Consider the following 13,985-nt stretch of genomic DNA (forward strand, 5'->3'; position numbering starts at 1 on the left):
GAGGACAAGCTCAAAGGTGATAGGTGAAGCCAGGTGGGCTGGGGAGGGGAAGAAGAAGGAAGGTGATAGGTGGAAAGGGTAAAGGGCTAAGGGCTGAAGAAGAAGGAATCTGATAGGGGAGGGGGTGGACCATGGGAGAAAGGGAAGGAGGTGGGGAACCAGGGGAGGTGAGTAGAAGAGGAGAGATGAGAGGAGTTTCATAGTGGGGTATGGAAGAAGAGGGAAGGGAGACAAGCCCTTTGCCTTTTCCACCTATTACCTCCCAGCTTCTTTCTTTGTCCCACCTCCCTTCTTATTGTGGCTTCTCCTCTGCCTTCCTTTCCATTCTGATGTAGGGACTCAGCCAGAATCATTGACTGTTTATTCATTTCCTGATGCAGCCTAACCCAGTGAATTCCTCCAGCATTTTGTTTGAGTTGCTATGTATTTCCGGCATTTACTGAATGTGTTTAAAACTAAAAATAACATGCCCCGCCCACTATTATTTAACCTGAAGCCTCTTATCCCAGCTGGAATAAATTAGCATGTTGTTATATTTTATGCCTGGACTAAATGTACAGTGGATTCAGGTACCAATTCCCCAGCATAAAGTCTGGAGAACTTCAGCAAAATTTATCAGTGAATTACTTTGTAAGTCAGGACTTCCACTGTGCCTAGCTACAGTGCTGAATCTCTGAATTTGCCAAGTTCAGACAATGAGTCACTGAACATACTCAACACTGTTGGCTTGAGCCTGCAAATCCCAGCCCATGGGTTTAGAATGCAGAACAGTCCAGCACAGGAACTGTCATGGTCCAGTCCATGGACTCCAGACTCCGGGTCTAACGGCTGTCCCTTGTTTCATTTGGGCTTAATCATAGGCACCCGACGCTCGTCTTGGGGTTGGGAATACAAGTGGCCCTGGGTTCGTGTGTGCTTGCTGGTTTGTCTAGTCAGTATCTTGTCCTTGACTCTGTTGGGTAAGTCAGGCTGTCTTTGCCGTTACCCTGAGGCTGGACTGTTCCCTTCCCTTCCCCTTCCTTCTGGAGACTTGCCCGCAACCTTGCCAAGTTCTACCACTGGAGCAAGACCGGAACCTCACTGTGTCAAGGTAAGGAACTGTCTATTGTTGAGTTGGAACTGTCTCTGTGTCCACACCTTTGTGAGGTAGGTCCGGCTGTTTGCTGCTACCTAGTGTTGGGAACCGTCTCTGTTTTCACGCCTTTGCTAGGTAGGTCTGGCTGCTTGCCACTACCTAGTGTTGGGAACTGTCTCGTCGTGTTCAGCATTCTGTGTAGAGCCCCAGCCCCAAGTCCTGTTTCCAAGGAGGGTCCTGGATCTGTGTTCTGTGTACGAGTCCTGGCCCTAAGTCCTGCTCGCAAGGAGGCGTCCCGGCTCTGTGTTCCATGTTCCTGTCTCTCAAGTCCAAGGCTCCGTGTTCCCGTGCTCTAGACAAAGGCTCTGTGTTCCCATCCTCCCCAAGACCAAGGCTCTGTGTTCTGCGATCCTGTCGTACCAAGTCCAAGGTTCAGCTGTTCCTGAGTACCAAGTCAAGGCTTTGTGTTCTCATCCTGTCCATGTGCTTTGTCGTGTGCTGGAGTTCCCTCATCCTGTACTGGAGTTCCTTCGTCTTGCCCTGGAGTCTCTCATTCGGTCCTGTAGCCTCGCCTAGTCTAGTCTCCCAAGGCCACTTTTGCCTGGTTCTGGAGTCCAAGCCCGAGTCTAGACCCAGGTTCTGGGTCCTTGTCCAGTCTCTGGCTTGGAGTCTGAACCCAAGCCTCGTCATGTCCTCGCCTCAAAGAACCCAAGCCTCTACCCCCTCCCCAGGCAGCACAGTTCAGGCACCCTCCACTCAGTGTAAAACAACTTGCTCCTCACGTCTCCTTTAAAATTACCCCTTCTCATCTTAAATGCATGTCCTCTGGTATTAGACATTTCATAGAATCATAGGAAACCTACAGCACAATACAGGCCCTTCGGCCCACAAAGCTGTGCCGAACGTGTCCTTACCTTAGAGATTACCTAGGGTTACCCATAGCCCTCTATTTTTCTGAGCCCCATGTACCTGTCCAAGAATCTCTTAAAAGATCCTATCGTATCCGCCTCCACTACTGTCGTCAGCAGCCCATTCCACACACTCACCACTCACTGCGTAAAAAAACTTACCCCTGACATATCCTCTGTACCTACTTCCAAGCACCTTAAAACTGTGCCCTCTCGTGCTAGCCATCTCAGCCATAGGAAAAAGCCTCTGACTATCCACACTGGGAAAATGATGTTGTCTGTCTGTTCTATTGATGCCTCACATAACCTTATAAAGTAAAATCAAAGCTCCCCTCAACCTTCGCCTCTCCAGACGGTTTGCGGTGCATGCATAGAACATCCTGCCAGGGGTAACACACACAGTGCTGGAGGAACTCAGCAGGCCAGGCAGCATCTCGGAAAAGAGTACATAGATGCTGCCTGACCTGCTGAGTTCCTCCAGCATTTTGTGTGTGTTGCTCGGATTTCCAGCATCCGCAGATTTTCTTTTGTTTGTGATCCTGCTGGGGTGGTGGTACACACAGATTGATTAGGGACAATTTTAGAGACTATTAGATAGGCATATGGATGGTAGAACATGGGGGGGGGGTGGTTTATGTGGGAGAGAAGGGTTAGATTGATCTTGGAGAAAGTTAAAAGTTAGTACAATATCCTAGGCCAAGGGGCTGTAGTGTGCTATAATGATCTCGTTCTTTGTGTGTCAATAAATCAACCATGATGTAATGATGGAGCAAAAATAATGGGCTAAATGGCCTAATTCTATTCCTATGTTTTATGGTTAATGGTCTCAATGTGACAACTGGATTAAAAACATCCTTAAATATATCCATTTGGGAACTGAAAGCAAAATAAAGTCGAGAAGCCTGGTCCAATGGAAGTGACGGAACTACAGTGTTAAGCCAAGTTCAGTGCCGTCGCTGCCTGCCCTCGGGTATTTGGTGTAAGTCCTTTTGGAAAGGACCCACATCCTGCGCACAATTCTCATCACTCCTACACTAGGGAGACGATGGACAGTAATGTGCACGCTCTTTCTGTCACCCTGCCATACATAACGCACCGTTTTTAACACTGACAGCTACCCGCAGTCGTGCCCGAAGCTCTTCCGTATTTCCGCTGTTTTGATAACCAAGGAAGTGAGACTGAAAGACATTTGAGCTAATCTCTGTCATATAAAGGAGGCGCAAGGCTCACCCGGTCCTTCTCCGGCACTCTGCATCGTCCGGTAGCGGTACAAACCGGCTCAGGGAACAGATCCCTGTCGGGACAGGGGATGAAAGCCCTACCGGGCACCAGGAGACCCTGTCCTGCCGAGACGGCGATAGTCCCGCGAAGTGCTCTAATTACAAACAACCTTCAGTTTCGATTCTCCCTTTTATCTTTCTCAATTCGTTTACTTGGTATCAGATTTTACGTCAGAGCCTGTGAAACGCGGAAGTATTTCTTCGCGGGGGACGGGGCTGGTGTCTGAATATCCGCAGCTGTCAGGCAGCAAGACACCCCGCAAGCCGCGAAGATCGGTTGGAATCTATTCGATGATTATTGTACAGCACTTCACAGTGCATTCGGTTCCACGACCAAATACTGGTCTCCACAAAATATATTTCACCATGGAGTTCGCCGTTAGGTGTAGCTTTGGTACCCGCCGAAGAATGGTAACTTCAGTACCTGTCCATTAGGGACAACTTTTGTACTTTGACATTAGCGGTAACTTTGTGCCTGGCCAATGAGGGTAACTTTGGTACCTTTCTGTTCGGAGTAAATTTGGCAACTTAGTGGACGTTAGGGTTAACTTTGTTATCCGGCTATTAGACCATAAGATATAGGAGCAGAATTAGGCCATTCGGCCCATCGAGTCTGCTCCACCATTTCATCATGGCCGATCCAATTTTCCACTCAATCCTGATCTCTTGCCTTCACCCCGTATCCCTTCATGCCCTGACCATTCAAGAATCTATCAAGCTCTGCCTTACATGTCCATAAAGACTTGGCCTCCACAGCTGCCAGTGGCAAAGAATTCCACGGGTTTCCAACTCTCTGGCTGCAGAAATTCTTCCTCATCTTCATTCCAAAAGGACTCTGCTCTATTCTGAGGCTGTGTCCACTGGACTTAGCACAGGAAACATACTCTCCACATCCATTCTATCAAGACCTTTCACCTTACAATAGGTTTCAATGAGGTCACCCCCCAATCTTCTGAATTCTATCAAATGCTCTTCATATACCAAACTATTCAATCCTGGAATCATTTTCGTGAACTCCTTTGAACCCTCTCTAGTTTCAGCACATCCTTTCTAAGATAAGGCACCCAGACCTGCTCACAATACTCCAAGTGAGGCCTCACCTGTCACAATAGGGTGCTGGGAACAGACCCCAATGCAAGACACAGACACTGAAGCACAAGGAACAGGACTTGACTACGGTAGGGACGTGACAGGATACAGACCAGGAGCAGGGACAACAACGCAGACTTGGGCAAGGGAAAGCTGAACCAGGACTAGAAACCATGGGCTAGGGGACAAGGCATCGACACCGAGCCCGAGACTGGACAAGGACCAAAAACCTGGGTCTTGCCTTGGGCTCGGACCCCAGAACCAGGCAAGGACATGACATGGCTTCAGGACAGGACGTGGCAGGGGACTAGAGGCCTGAGTCTGGAGCTTGGCTGCAGGCTGGCGTCTTGGGTCTTGAGCCCGGCTGGCGGGATCCTCGCGGCTCGGCTTCCTGGAGCCCGGCTGGCGGGATCCTCGCGGCTCGGCTTCCTGGAGCCCGGCTGGCGGGATCCTCGCGGCTCGGCTTCCTGGAGCCCGGCTGGCGGGATCCTCGCGGCTCGGCTTCCTGGAGCCCGGCTGGCGGGATCCTCGCGGCTCGGCTTCCTGGAGCCCGGCTGGCGGGATCCTCGCGGCTCGGCTTCCTGGAGCCCGGCTGGCGGGATCCTCGCGGCTCGGCTTCCTGGAGCCCGGCTGGCGGGATCCTCGCGGCTCGGCTTCCTGGAGCCCGGCTGGCGGGATCCTCGCGGCTCGGCTTCCTGGAGCCCGGCTGGCGGGATCCTCGCGGCTCGGCTTCCTGGACCTTGGCTGGCGGGATCCTCGCGGCTCGGCTTCCTGGACCTTGGCTGGCGGATCCTCGAGGCTCGGGTTCTTGGACCTTGGCTGGCGGATCCTCGAGGCTCGGGTTCTTGGAGCTTGGCTGCGGGATCTTCGTCTTGAAATGCGGAGGCTGATAACTCAGAGGCTGGAGCTGAGAGACCGACTGGGATCTGAACATCAAACAGAGCAGGGACTTATCCTTCGAAAAGCCGGGACTCATCTTTAACTCGACACTAACATGAGAGTGGACAATACATAGACAGAGCTGGGACTCATCCATAGACAAGCCGGGACTCAACTTTATCTCCACACCACAGTGGGACAGGTCCACCTGTTGGGTAACAGCAGAACAGCCAGACTTACCCAACAGAGGCAAGGCCAAGACAAGACAGATCCCCTTGCAGGGTAACGGCAAAATGGCCTGACTTACCCCACAGAGGCAAGGACAGGAAGAGACAAACACCAAAGAGCCTCAGACAGTTCCATCTCTGCTCCAGGGTATCTCCGAGTCGCAGTTCAGTCAGCAACCTCAGCTGGCTACAGAAACAGCCAGATCCCTACCTATCTCAGAGTGGCTGGCAGATACTCAGCTGGCCCAGGAAACAGCCGAATCCATACTGCAAAGACAGCTCCAACTACCAACAGCAAGGCTCCATGAAGTGATGGTTCTCCTAAAGATGACAAGTGGCCACTCTAGCTCTCAGGGGATCTCTTGACAAGACAAACCAGCAGCCCACACTCAACCCCAAGGCTACTTATCTTCCAAGCCCCAAGATGGGAATCAGGTGCCTATGCTTAACTCAATCAAATGAGGGACAGCTGGAAGACCCGGAGTCCTGAGTCCACGGACCGGACCGTGAGCTGGAATGCGGTCTTCACGGACCGGACCATGACATCACCAGTGCTTTATAAAGTTTCAACATTTCATCCTTGCCTTTATATTCTAGTCCTCTTGAAATGAATGGTAACGTTGTGTTTGCCTTCCTCACCACAGACTCAACCTGCAAATTAACCTTTAGTGAATCCTGCACAAGAGCTCCCAAGTCCCTTTGCTCCTCAGTTTATTTTTGTATTTCCTCAACAGTTAGAAAGTAGTCAACCCTTTCATTTCTTTCACCAAAGTGCATGTCCATACACTTCCCGACATTGTATTCCAACTGCCATTTCTTTGCTTATTCTCCTAATTTGCCTAAGTCCTCTGTAGCATCTCTGCTTCCTCAAAACTACCTACCCCTCCACCTATCCTTTTATCGTCTGCAAACTTTGCAACAAAGCCATTTAATTCCATTATCCAAATCATTGACATATAACGTAAAAAGGACAACCAGAAAAAGCTCCCTTTATTCCAGCTCTTTGCCTCCTGCAAATCAACCACTGCTGGAATCTTTCCTGTAATACCATGGGCTCGTCACTTGTTAAGCTGCCTTGATAGGTCATCTTGTCAAAGGCCTTCTGAAAATCCAAGTGCACAACATCAACTGATTCTCCTTTGTCTATCCTCCTTCTTATTTCTTCAAAGAATTCCAACAGATCTGTCAAGCAAGATTTTTCCTTGATGTGCCTCCAAATACCCTGAGACCTCATCCTTAATAATCGACTCCACCATCTTCCCAACCACTGAGGCCAGACTAACTGGCCTATAGGTTACATTATTCTGCCTCTCTCTCTTCTTGAAGTGTGGAGAGACATTTGCAATTTTCCAGGCTTCTGGAATGATTCCAGAATTTAGTGACTCTTGAAAGATCATTACTAATGACACCACTATCTCTTCAGCCACCTCTTTCAGAACTCTGGTGTGTACACCATCTGGTCCAAGTGACTTAGCCACCTTCAAACTTTCCAGTGTCTGAAGAACCTTCTCTCTAGTAAAGGTAGCTTCACACACCTCATGCCCCCTGACACCTGAAACTTCTGCCAGACTCCTAGTGTCTTCCACAGTGAAGACTGATACAAAATATTTATTCAATTCATCCACCATTCCATTGTCCCCCATTACTACCTTACTTTCCCCAAGCAGTAAAGACTGATCAATACCTCCACCCACTAATCAGCACAACACTTTGCCAATGATCAGGATTCCATTCCCATTGCTGTCTGTAATGAGTTTGTACATTCTCTCCGTGACAACATGCGTTTCCTCCCACAGTCCAAACATGTACTGGTTGGTAGGATAATTGGCCAGTGTAAATTGTCCTGTGACTGGGGGGCTTGCTAGGTAGTGTGTAATTGGCCAGTGTAAATTGTCCTATGACATGGGGGCTTGCTAGGTGGTGTGTAATTGGCCAGTGTAAATTGTCCTATGACATGGGGGCTTGCTAGGTGGTGTGTAATTGGCCAGTGTAAATTGTCCTATGACATGGGGGCTTGCTGGTGGTGTGGGTTGAAGGGCTGGAGAGGCCTACTTCGTGCTGCATCTCAATAAATAATTTATCCCATTTCTAGCTTTTTAGAAAATCAATTTTTTAAAGTAGTATTCCCCTAAATGGGATTGAGGTCGACGTGCTTGTTTACAGAATTGTTTGTGGAAAACCACACTTCTAGGAATTCTCTTGCCTGCCTTGTGTTTGCTTATGCCATGACTTTCACTGATACCCAGTCGCATTTGTGCCCCTCTCGATCTTCATGGGTAGTGATGAGGGAGAGTTGGTCACTCTTTTACAGCCAGTTCATGGGTGATGATGAGGGGGAGTTGGTCACTCTGCTTTACAGCCAGTTCATGTTCTTGGATCCTTGTGGATAGTTGTCTCCCCGTTTGTTACCAGGTTCAAGTACGGAGTGAGAAACTCAAGCAGGTCGATAGTTCACAGACTTTAATGTGAAGAATGTTAAAGGGAAAATAAAATAAACGCTAGACCAAAACTCAAACTAAACCTCTCAAATGGGAAACGAAGCTGACACTGCAGCTGTAAAGAACATCTAAACATTAAACGAATACCGCTAGACTTCAGAGTCAGTTGACTTGACAGTCCGATCGCTCAGGGAAGGCTGAATGCAAACAGGCAGTGAAGCGTTTCTGTGCTCTGTCCAAGTCTCGACCAGCATGGAGTTAAATACTATCACGATTAAATAATTAGCTGACATGTGCAAATTGACAAGCGCAATTACCGTATCTACTGCACTGCCAAATCCGTCCTGGTAACAGGGCCCCCTCTCCAGGCATAGTCCCTGAGGCGCCACATACCTGTGTCCTCTGGAAGTCCCGGATCAGCGACTTGTCGGAGATGTCCTTCGCCAGGATCGAAGTACATTATTTTGGGCCATACCCTTCCCAGTCCACAAGGTACTGGACCTTACCACGTACTCAGCGAGATCCCAGGAGGTGCCGCACAGTATAGACAAGGGAACCATCTACTAGGCAGGGAGGAGGGGTGACTGGGGCCAGGAGAGAGGTAGTAACCGGCTTGAGCTCAGAAACATGGAATACTGGGTGGATCTTCAGTGATGCTGGTAGACGCAATCTATAGGACACCTTGTTGACAGCCGTTTCCACTACAAATGGTCCCACGTAGTGCAGTGCCAATTTCCGGTTCTCAACTTTCAGGGGAAGATCCCTTGATGCCAACCAGACCTCCTCTCCTGGCTTGAATGGCCTTACCTGTCGACAGAGCTGATCAGCCTGCCGGGAATGCTGTTTGTGGGCGCGCAGCAGAGAAGACCTGCCTCGTCTCCAGGTGCGCTTGTAGCGCTGGATCAGCTGTTCAGCAGCAGGAACCCCTACGTCGATCTCCATGGCCACCGTTTCAGGACGAGAGAGGGAAAAGAGCTCGCCCCTGGAGAGGACTAGTGCCAGGTAGGAGATCTATGGCAGTCGTAGCCAGTGTGCAGGCAGGGTGGCGGCCTTTCTTTTACTGAAAACCCCAAGGAGATCCTCATATTCAGCCGGAATCCCAGACAGGTCCACATCCTTAGCTGACACAGGAGGGGATTCATGGGATGGAGCTTGAGCTGGACCCAGACAGGTAGACAGGCATGCCGGTCCTCACTCTTGGAGTACCTTCAGAGACCAATCGATCCGTTGGTTATGTCGGGATAACCAGGGGAGACTGAGTACCAGTGGCAGTTCAGGTGAATTAACCAGATAGAAAGGTATTTCTTCATGATGGTTGTCTTCGAGCACCAGTTGGAGGGTTTGGGTGGAAAGGTGGATCTGGCCAGTTCCCAGAGGTCGACCGTCCAGCGCTTTGACGTTGATCTTTTCTCTTAATTCCTGAGTTGGAACTCCATCTTTGAGCGAGAGAGATGTCCATAAGATTCCCGGCTGCACCAGAGTCGATAAATGCCTTAAGTTCACGGGTCTGAGACCTCTACGACAAGGAAGCTGTGAGCATTACAGAAGTAGGGGAAGCTGACTGAAGAGAGAACCGACCTGTCAGGATTCCTCTCCCTGCTGATGGGTTTTCTCTTTTACTGGACGCTTGGAACATGCCGCCCGGAAGTGTCCTGGATCACCACAGCAGAGGCAGGAACCTGTTCTCCAGCACCGCTCTCGTTCCTCCGGAGACAGGCGCATGCACTCCACTTGCATAGGCTCCTCCGGGGTCTGGGTGCTGGGTGGTGAGGGAGGGGGAGAGGGCGAGGAAAGACGGTGTTCAGGTGAGGGGGAGAGAGGGCGAGGAAAGACAGTGATCTGGTGGTGTGTAGGAAGTTTGAAACATTCTTTCCCTGCGCCACTCAGTCACCCGGTCGTCAACTCGAATAGCCAGATTAATCAGGTCATCCAGACTATCCTGCTCGTCCCAGGCAGCGATCTCATGCCGGACCCCTGTGTTCAGTCCATGCTGGAAGGCAGTGATGAGAGATCTCTCATTCCATCCGTCTCTACTGCAAGGGTACGGAATTTGACTGCATAGGCTCTCACCGTTACTCTGCCTTGGCGCAGGTCCAGGAGTCGGTGGGCAGCCTCCTGACCCCGTACAGGAAGATCAAAAACCCTCCTTAAGTCCGCCATGAAATGTTGGAATGACTGGGCTGCAGGGTATCCTTGCTCCCGTAAAGCGTTGAACAGGCTGAGTGGAGGTCCGTCAAGAACGTGTACGCCAATTTTTGCTCATCATCACCAAAACGACCAGGCTGGGCTTGGAATGTCAGCTCTCATTGGATAATAAAATTCCTGCAACCATCGGGATCACCAGAATATCTGCCTGGTGGTGGAATACTCGGTTCCTGAGCGGTCGTGGGAGTTGGATCTGGTCTGGGCGGGAACATTCGTAGCGGAGGTTGTCGAGGCGGCAGAAAAGGAGGACCTACAAGATGCTGGAAGTGGGACTGAGGCTGCCTGAAGCTGCTGAATTGAACTGGCTGGAATGTTAATGGCTGTCAGCTGATGCTGGCTGTTCACAGTGAGTTTGTGGATGGCAGCCATGAGTGTGGAAATCACAGACACTCGAGTCCGATTGTCTGTGGTGAGCTGTTGTACAGTTGCTGCCTGGGACGATACCTGTTCCTCCAAGTGAGACTGAGCTTGTTGGCATGAGGTTATCTGCCTCTTTGCTTCCGTAACTTCACTGAGAACAGATTCCATTGCCTGTAACTTGTCTCCTACCTGACCAATGAATCTCAAGGCCAAGGTCAGCTGCTCTCTCTCTCTGCTGGGTCCACCTTTGTGTGGTTGAGACTTGCTGTTACCAGGTTCAGATCAGGCCCAAGTGCAGAGTGAGAGACAATGAAGCAGGTCGATAGTTCACAGACTTTAATGAGAACAGTGTTAAAGGGAAAATAAAACAATAAACGCTAGGCCAAACAGGGCCATTAACTAAAACTCTCAAATGGCAAATGAAGCCTACACTGCGGCTGAAAAGAACATCTAAACATTTAAATGAATACCGCTAGTCTTCAGAGTCAGTTGACTTAACAGTCCGGTTTCTCAGGGAAGGCCGAATGCAAACAGGCAGCGATGCATTGCTGTGCTCTGTCCAAGTCTCAACAAGCACTAAGATGACAAATATGGTGTTAAATACTATCACTAATTACCTAACATGTGCATATTCACAAGCACAATTGCCATATCTACTGCGCTGCCGAATCCATGGTTGTGACATTGTCCAACGTAACATTTGCTGCAGTCTCCCCACTGGATTTTGTAGACAACACTGGTCTTGTTTAATATCTTCGTTTGTTCTTTTGGTCTGTAAAGTCCTCTACTCAACGTCGCTGTTGGCTGACGCGTGACTGAAATTCTATATTCTTGGAGCAGCCTGGCCGTCATTTCTGAGGTATTTTGAGCGTAATGAAGAACAACCTGTTTGGTTGCTTCTTGCTTGGTGTGTTCATCTTCGTATGAAGTTCCATGGGTATCAGTTTCATGCAAATACTTTAAAGAAATGTTTCTCCTTTTTATCCTTCAGCTCTGCAATGCTGCAGTGTGTCTCTGCTCTTCGGAACAAAGTTTTGATACAGCTCCTCTTGTGTGCATTTGGGTGGTTGCTGTGATAGTTTTGGTTCTGATCCGTATGTGTTCCCTTACAATAAACACAAGTTTCCCAAATACTGACAAGCAGGTCCAAGAATATTAGTTTCCCCTCAGCTTCTGTTTCCATTGTGAATTTAACATAATCAAACACATAGTTATAATTTTTCTAACACATTGGTGATTATCTTTTGCACAGTTGATATTAAAACTCAGTGAACTGTTCATTATGTGTCTGTCTGTCTCTCTCTCTGGACTTGAACCATCACTGAGCTCCAGTCACTGCACTAATTGTGTCGGAGCCTTTGATATCCAGCATTGTCCAACATCGAGCTTCATCAAATGGTGACTGGTGGGGTGTGGGAGTCCTCTAAGGACAATCTACCCACCTGCTCTATCCCCATCCTCACTGAGTCTAGGAGAGATCCACAATGAATGAAAGCAGGAAACACTGGAGGTGTCCGGCAGCCAGCTAGTGTCTGTGGAGAAATGATATTAGCATTTCTAGTTAATTCTGATTAATTCCCTCTCCACTGATGCTGCCTGAACTGGAGAGTATTTACAGTCATTTCAGTTTTATTTCAGACTTTCAGCATCTGCAGTTTTCTTTTCCTTGGCCATTTGTATTCTAGGCCAACTTCAGCCGAGGAACTGAATGAATTTCACGCCTTATATTTTAGTATTACACTGGCAATTATCAGTCACAACTGCTGACCGGTGTTTTAAAGGTAAATACATCTTAAATTTGCTCAGTCCAGTGTTATTGTCACATGTACTGAACTACAATGAAAAATCTTGCAGTGTCCGTTGTACTATCTCTGATAAACCCATCAGCACTGTTAGCTCTTGAGATCTCCGTCGTTCCCTTATGTTACCGTACCCATCCCTGCTTTGAATTGCTTTATATTTTCTGACCATGGCTTTGACCCCAATTTCTGGAATTCCTTCCTAAACTCTGTCTTCCTGTCACTCTTTCTCTCACTGTCTACCTCTCTGTCTCTCTGACTCTATCTCTCTCTCACACCCTCTACCTTTTCCTCACTCTATATCTCTCTCTTGCTCTCTCACATTCTCTATTACTCCTCTCTCTATTTCTATCTTCCTCTCTCTTTCTCTCATTCTATCTCTCCTTCTCTGAGAAGCGTTACAAACCCAGTGTCTTTATGAAGGTTTTGTCTTGCCTTCCTGTTGTGTACTTCTGTAGCTCTGAGACAAATTTTGGTTAATGAAGCTCTTCTGGAGGGCCTTCGAGGTCCAAATAAATATGTGTTGGTGTTGTTGTCATTTGGTTATTCAAATGATCTATGTCTGCACTGACGATGGGGATAACATTTCAATAGGAATTGTGGTCACATCTAGGTGGCTGTCGTGGCAAGTTTCTAATCATTCTATCTAATTAACCCTGGCTCAGTGAAATGAGGAGCAGTTTTACATGTGGCCACTGGGTGATGCTGCAGACCACAGTTTGACTGATGTGCTACCCGATGACTACCTGGTACTGTATCTGATATAACAAGCCCGAAGCGCATGGTGGATGTTACAGAGCTGTTGACACATCCAATAACCAAGCTCTACAAAAAGCCATACAGATAAGAGTACCATGTTTTGTTTGAGAGGCACAGGCTGATTCTGGTGGTTGTGACCTTCTCTGGGCAGAAATTCGATGCAAGTATTCTGAGAATCTTGGCTTTAAATTGATGCCTAATCAGAATCAGGTTTAATATCACAAGCATATGTCACGAAATTTGTTAACTTTGCAGCTTTAGTACAATGCAATACATGATAATATAGTAAAAACCTGAATTACTGAAAGTATATATCTATTAAGTAGGCGAGCACACGAGGAGAAAGCAGACTTGACTACTGCTACTCTCCCTTCCGCAATGCCTACAAAGCACACCTCCACCGTCTGTGTAGAAAGTCTGACCATTGCTCCAGCTTGCTTCTACCGCCTACAGGCAGACATTGAAGCTGGAAGAACCATAGTGAAAACCATCCACTGACTCAATGTGACAAGGTAGCTTTGATAGCGTCACCTGGGAGGCTTTTTCAGCTGAGAACATCTCCGAATACACGGAGGTGGTCTCAAGCTTCATTCAGAAGTGGATTGAAGACATCATTTCCCAAAAACGGTTCGGGTCTACCCAAACCAGAAGCCTTGGATAAGTAGTTCAGTGTGTGGCTCTCAGCACAAGGGATAAAGCCTTCACCTCCAGAGACCAACAGGAGCTCAAGAGGTGCCACTATGATTTACGTGGAGCCATCAAGCTGGCAAAACGGCAACACGGACAAAATCCAGTCACAGCTCTGTGACAATGACACACGCAGAGTATGACAAGGACTTTTCTGACAACTCTGCCATAGTTGGATGCATCAGCAAGGGAGATGAGGCTGAGTACAGGGCTACGGTAGGAAACTTTGTCACATGGTGTGAGCAGAATTATCTGCAGCTTAATGTGAAAAAGACTAAG

At 48.5% G+C, this 13,985-nt stretch overlaps 1 protein-coding gene across 2 annotated transcripts in view; it reads right to left on the minus strand.

The window, feature by feature from the left end:
• LOC140212387 (sterile alpha motif domain-containing protein 9-like) overlaps positions 1 to 3,355 on the minus strand; it is a 28,384-nt gene extending 25,029 nt beyond the window's left edge. For both annotated transcript variants that reach the window (XM_072283132.1, XM_072283133.1), the window contains exon 1: positions 3,214 to 3,355. In XM_072283132.1, coding sequence (XP_072139233.1) covers positions 3,214 to 3,238 — 25 coding nt within the window. In that variant the 5' untranslated portion in view covers positions 3,239 to 3,355. The remainder of the gene's footprint in view (positions 1 to 3,213) is intronic.
• Positions 3,356 to 13,985: the final 10,630 nt, after the last annotated feature.

Source organism: Mobula birostris, chromosome 19, assembly GCF_030028105.1.
Source record: "Mobula birostris isolate sMobBir1 chromosome 19, sMobBir1.hap1, whole genome shotgun sequence".
In the NCBI taxonomy this organism is placed as follows: Eukaryota; Metazoa; Chordata; class Chondrichthyes; order Myliobatiformes; family Myliobatidae; genus Mobula; species Mobula birostris.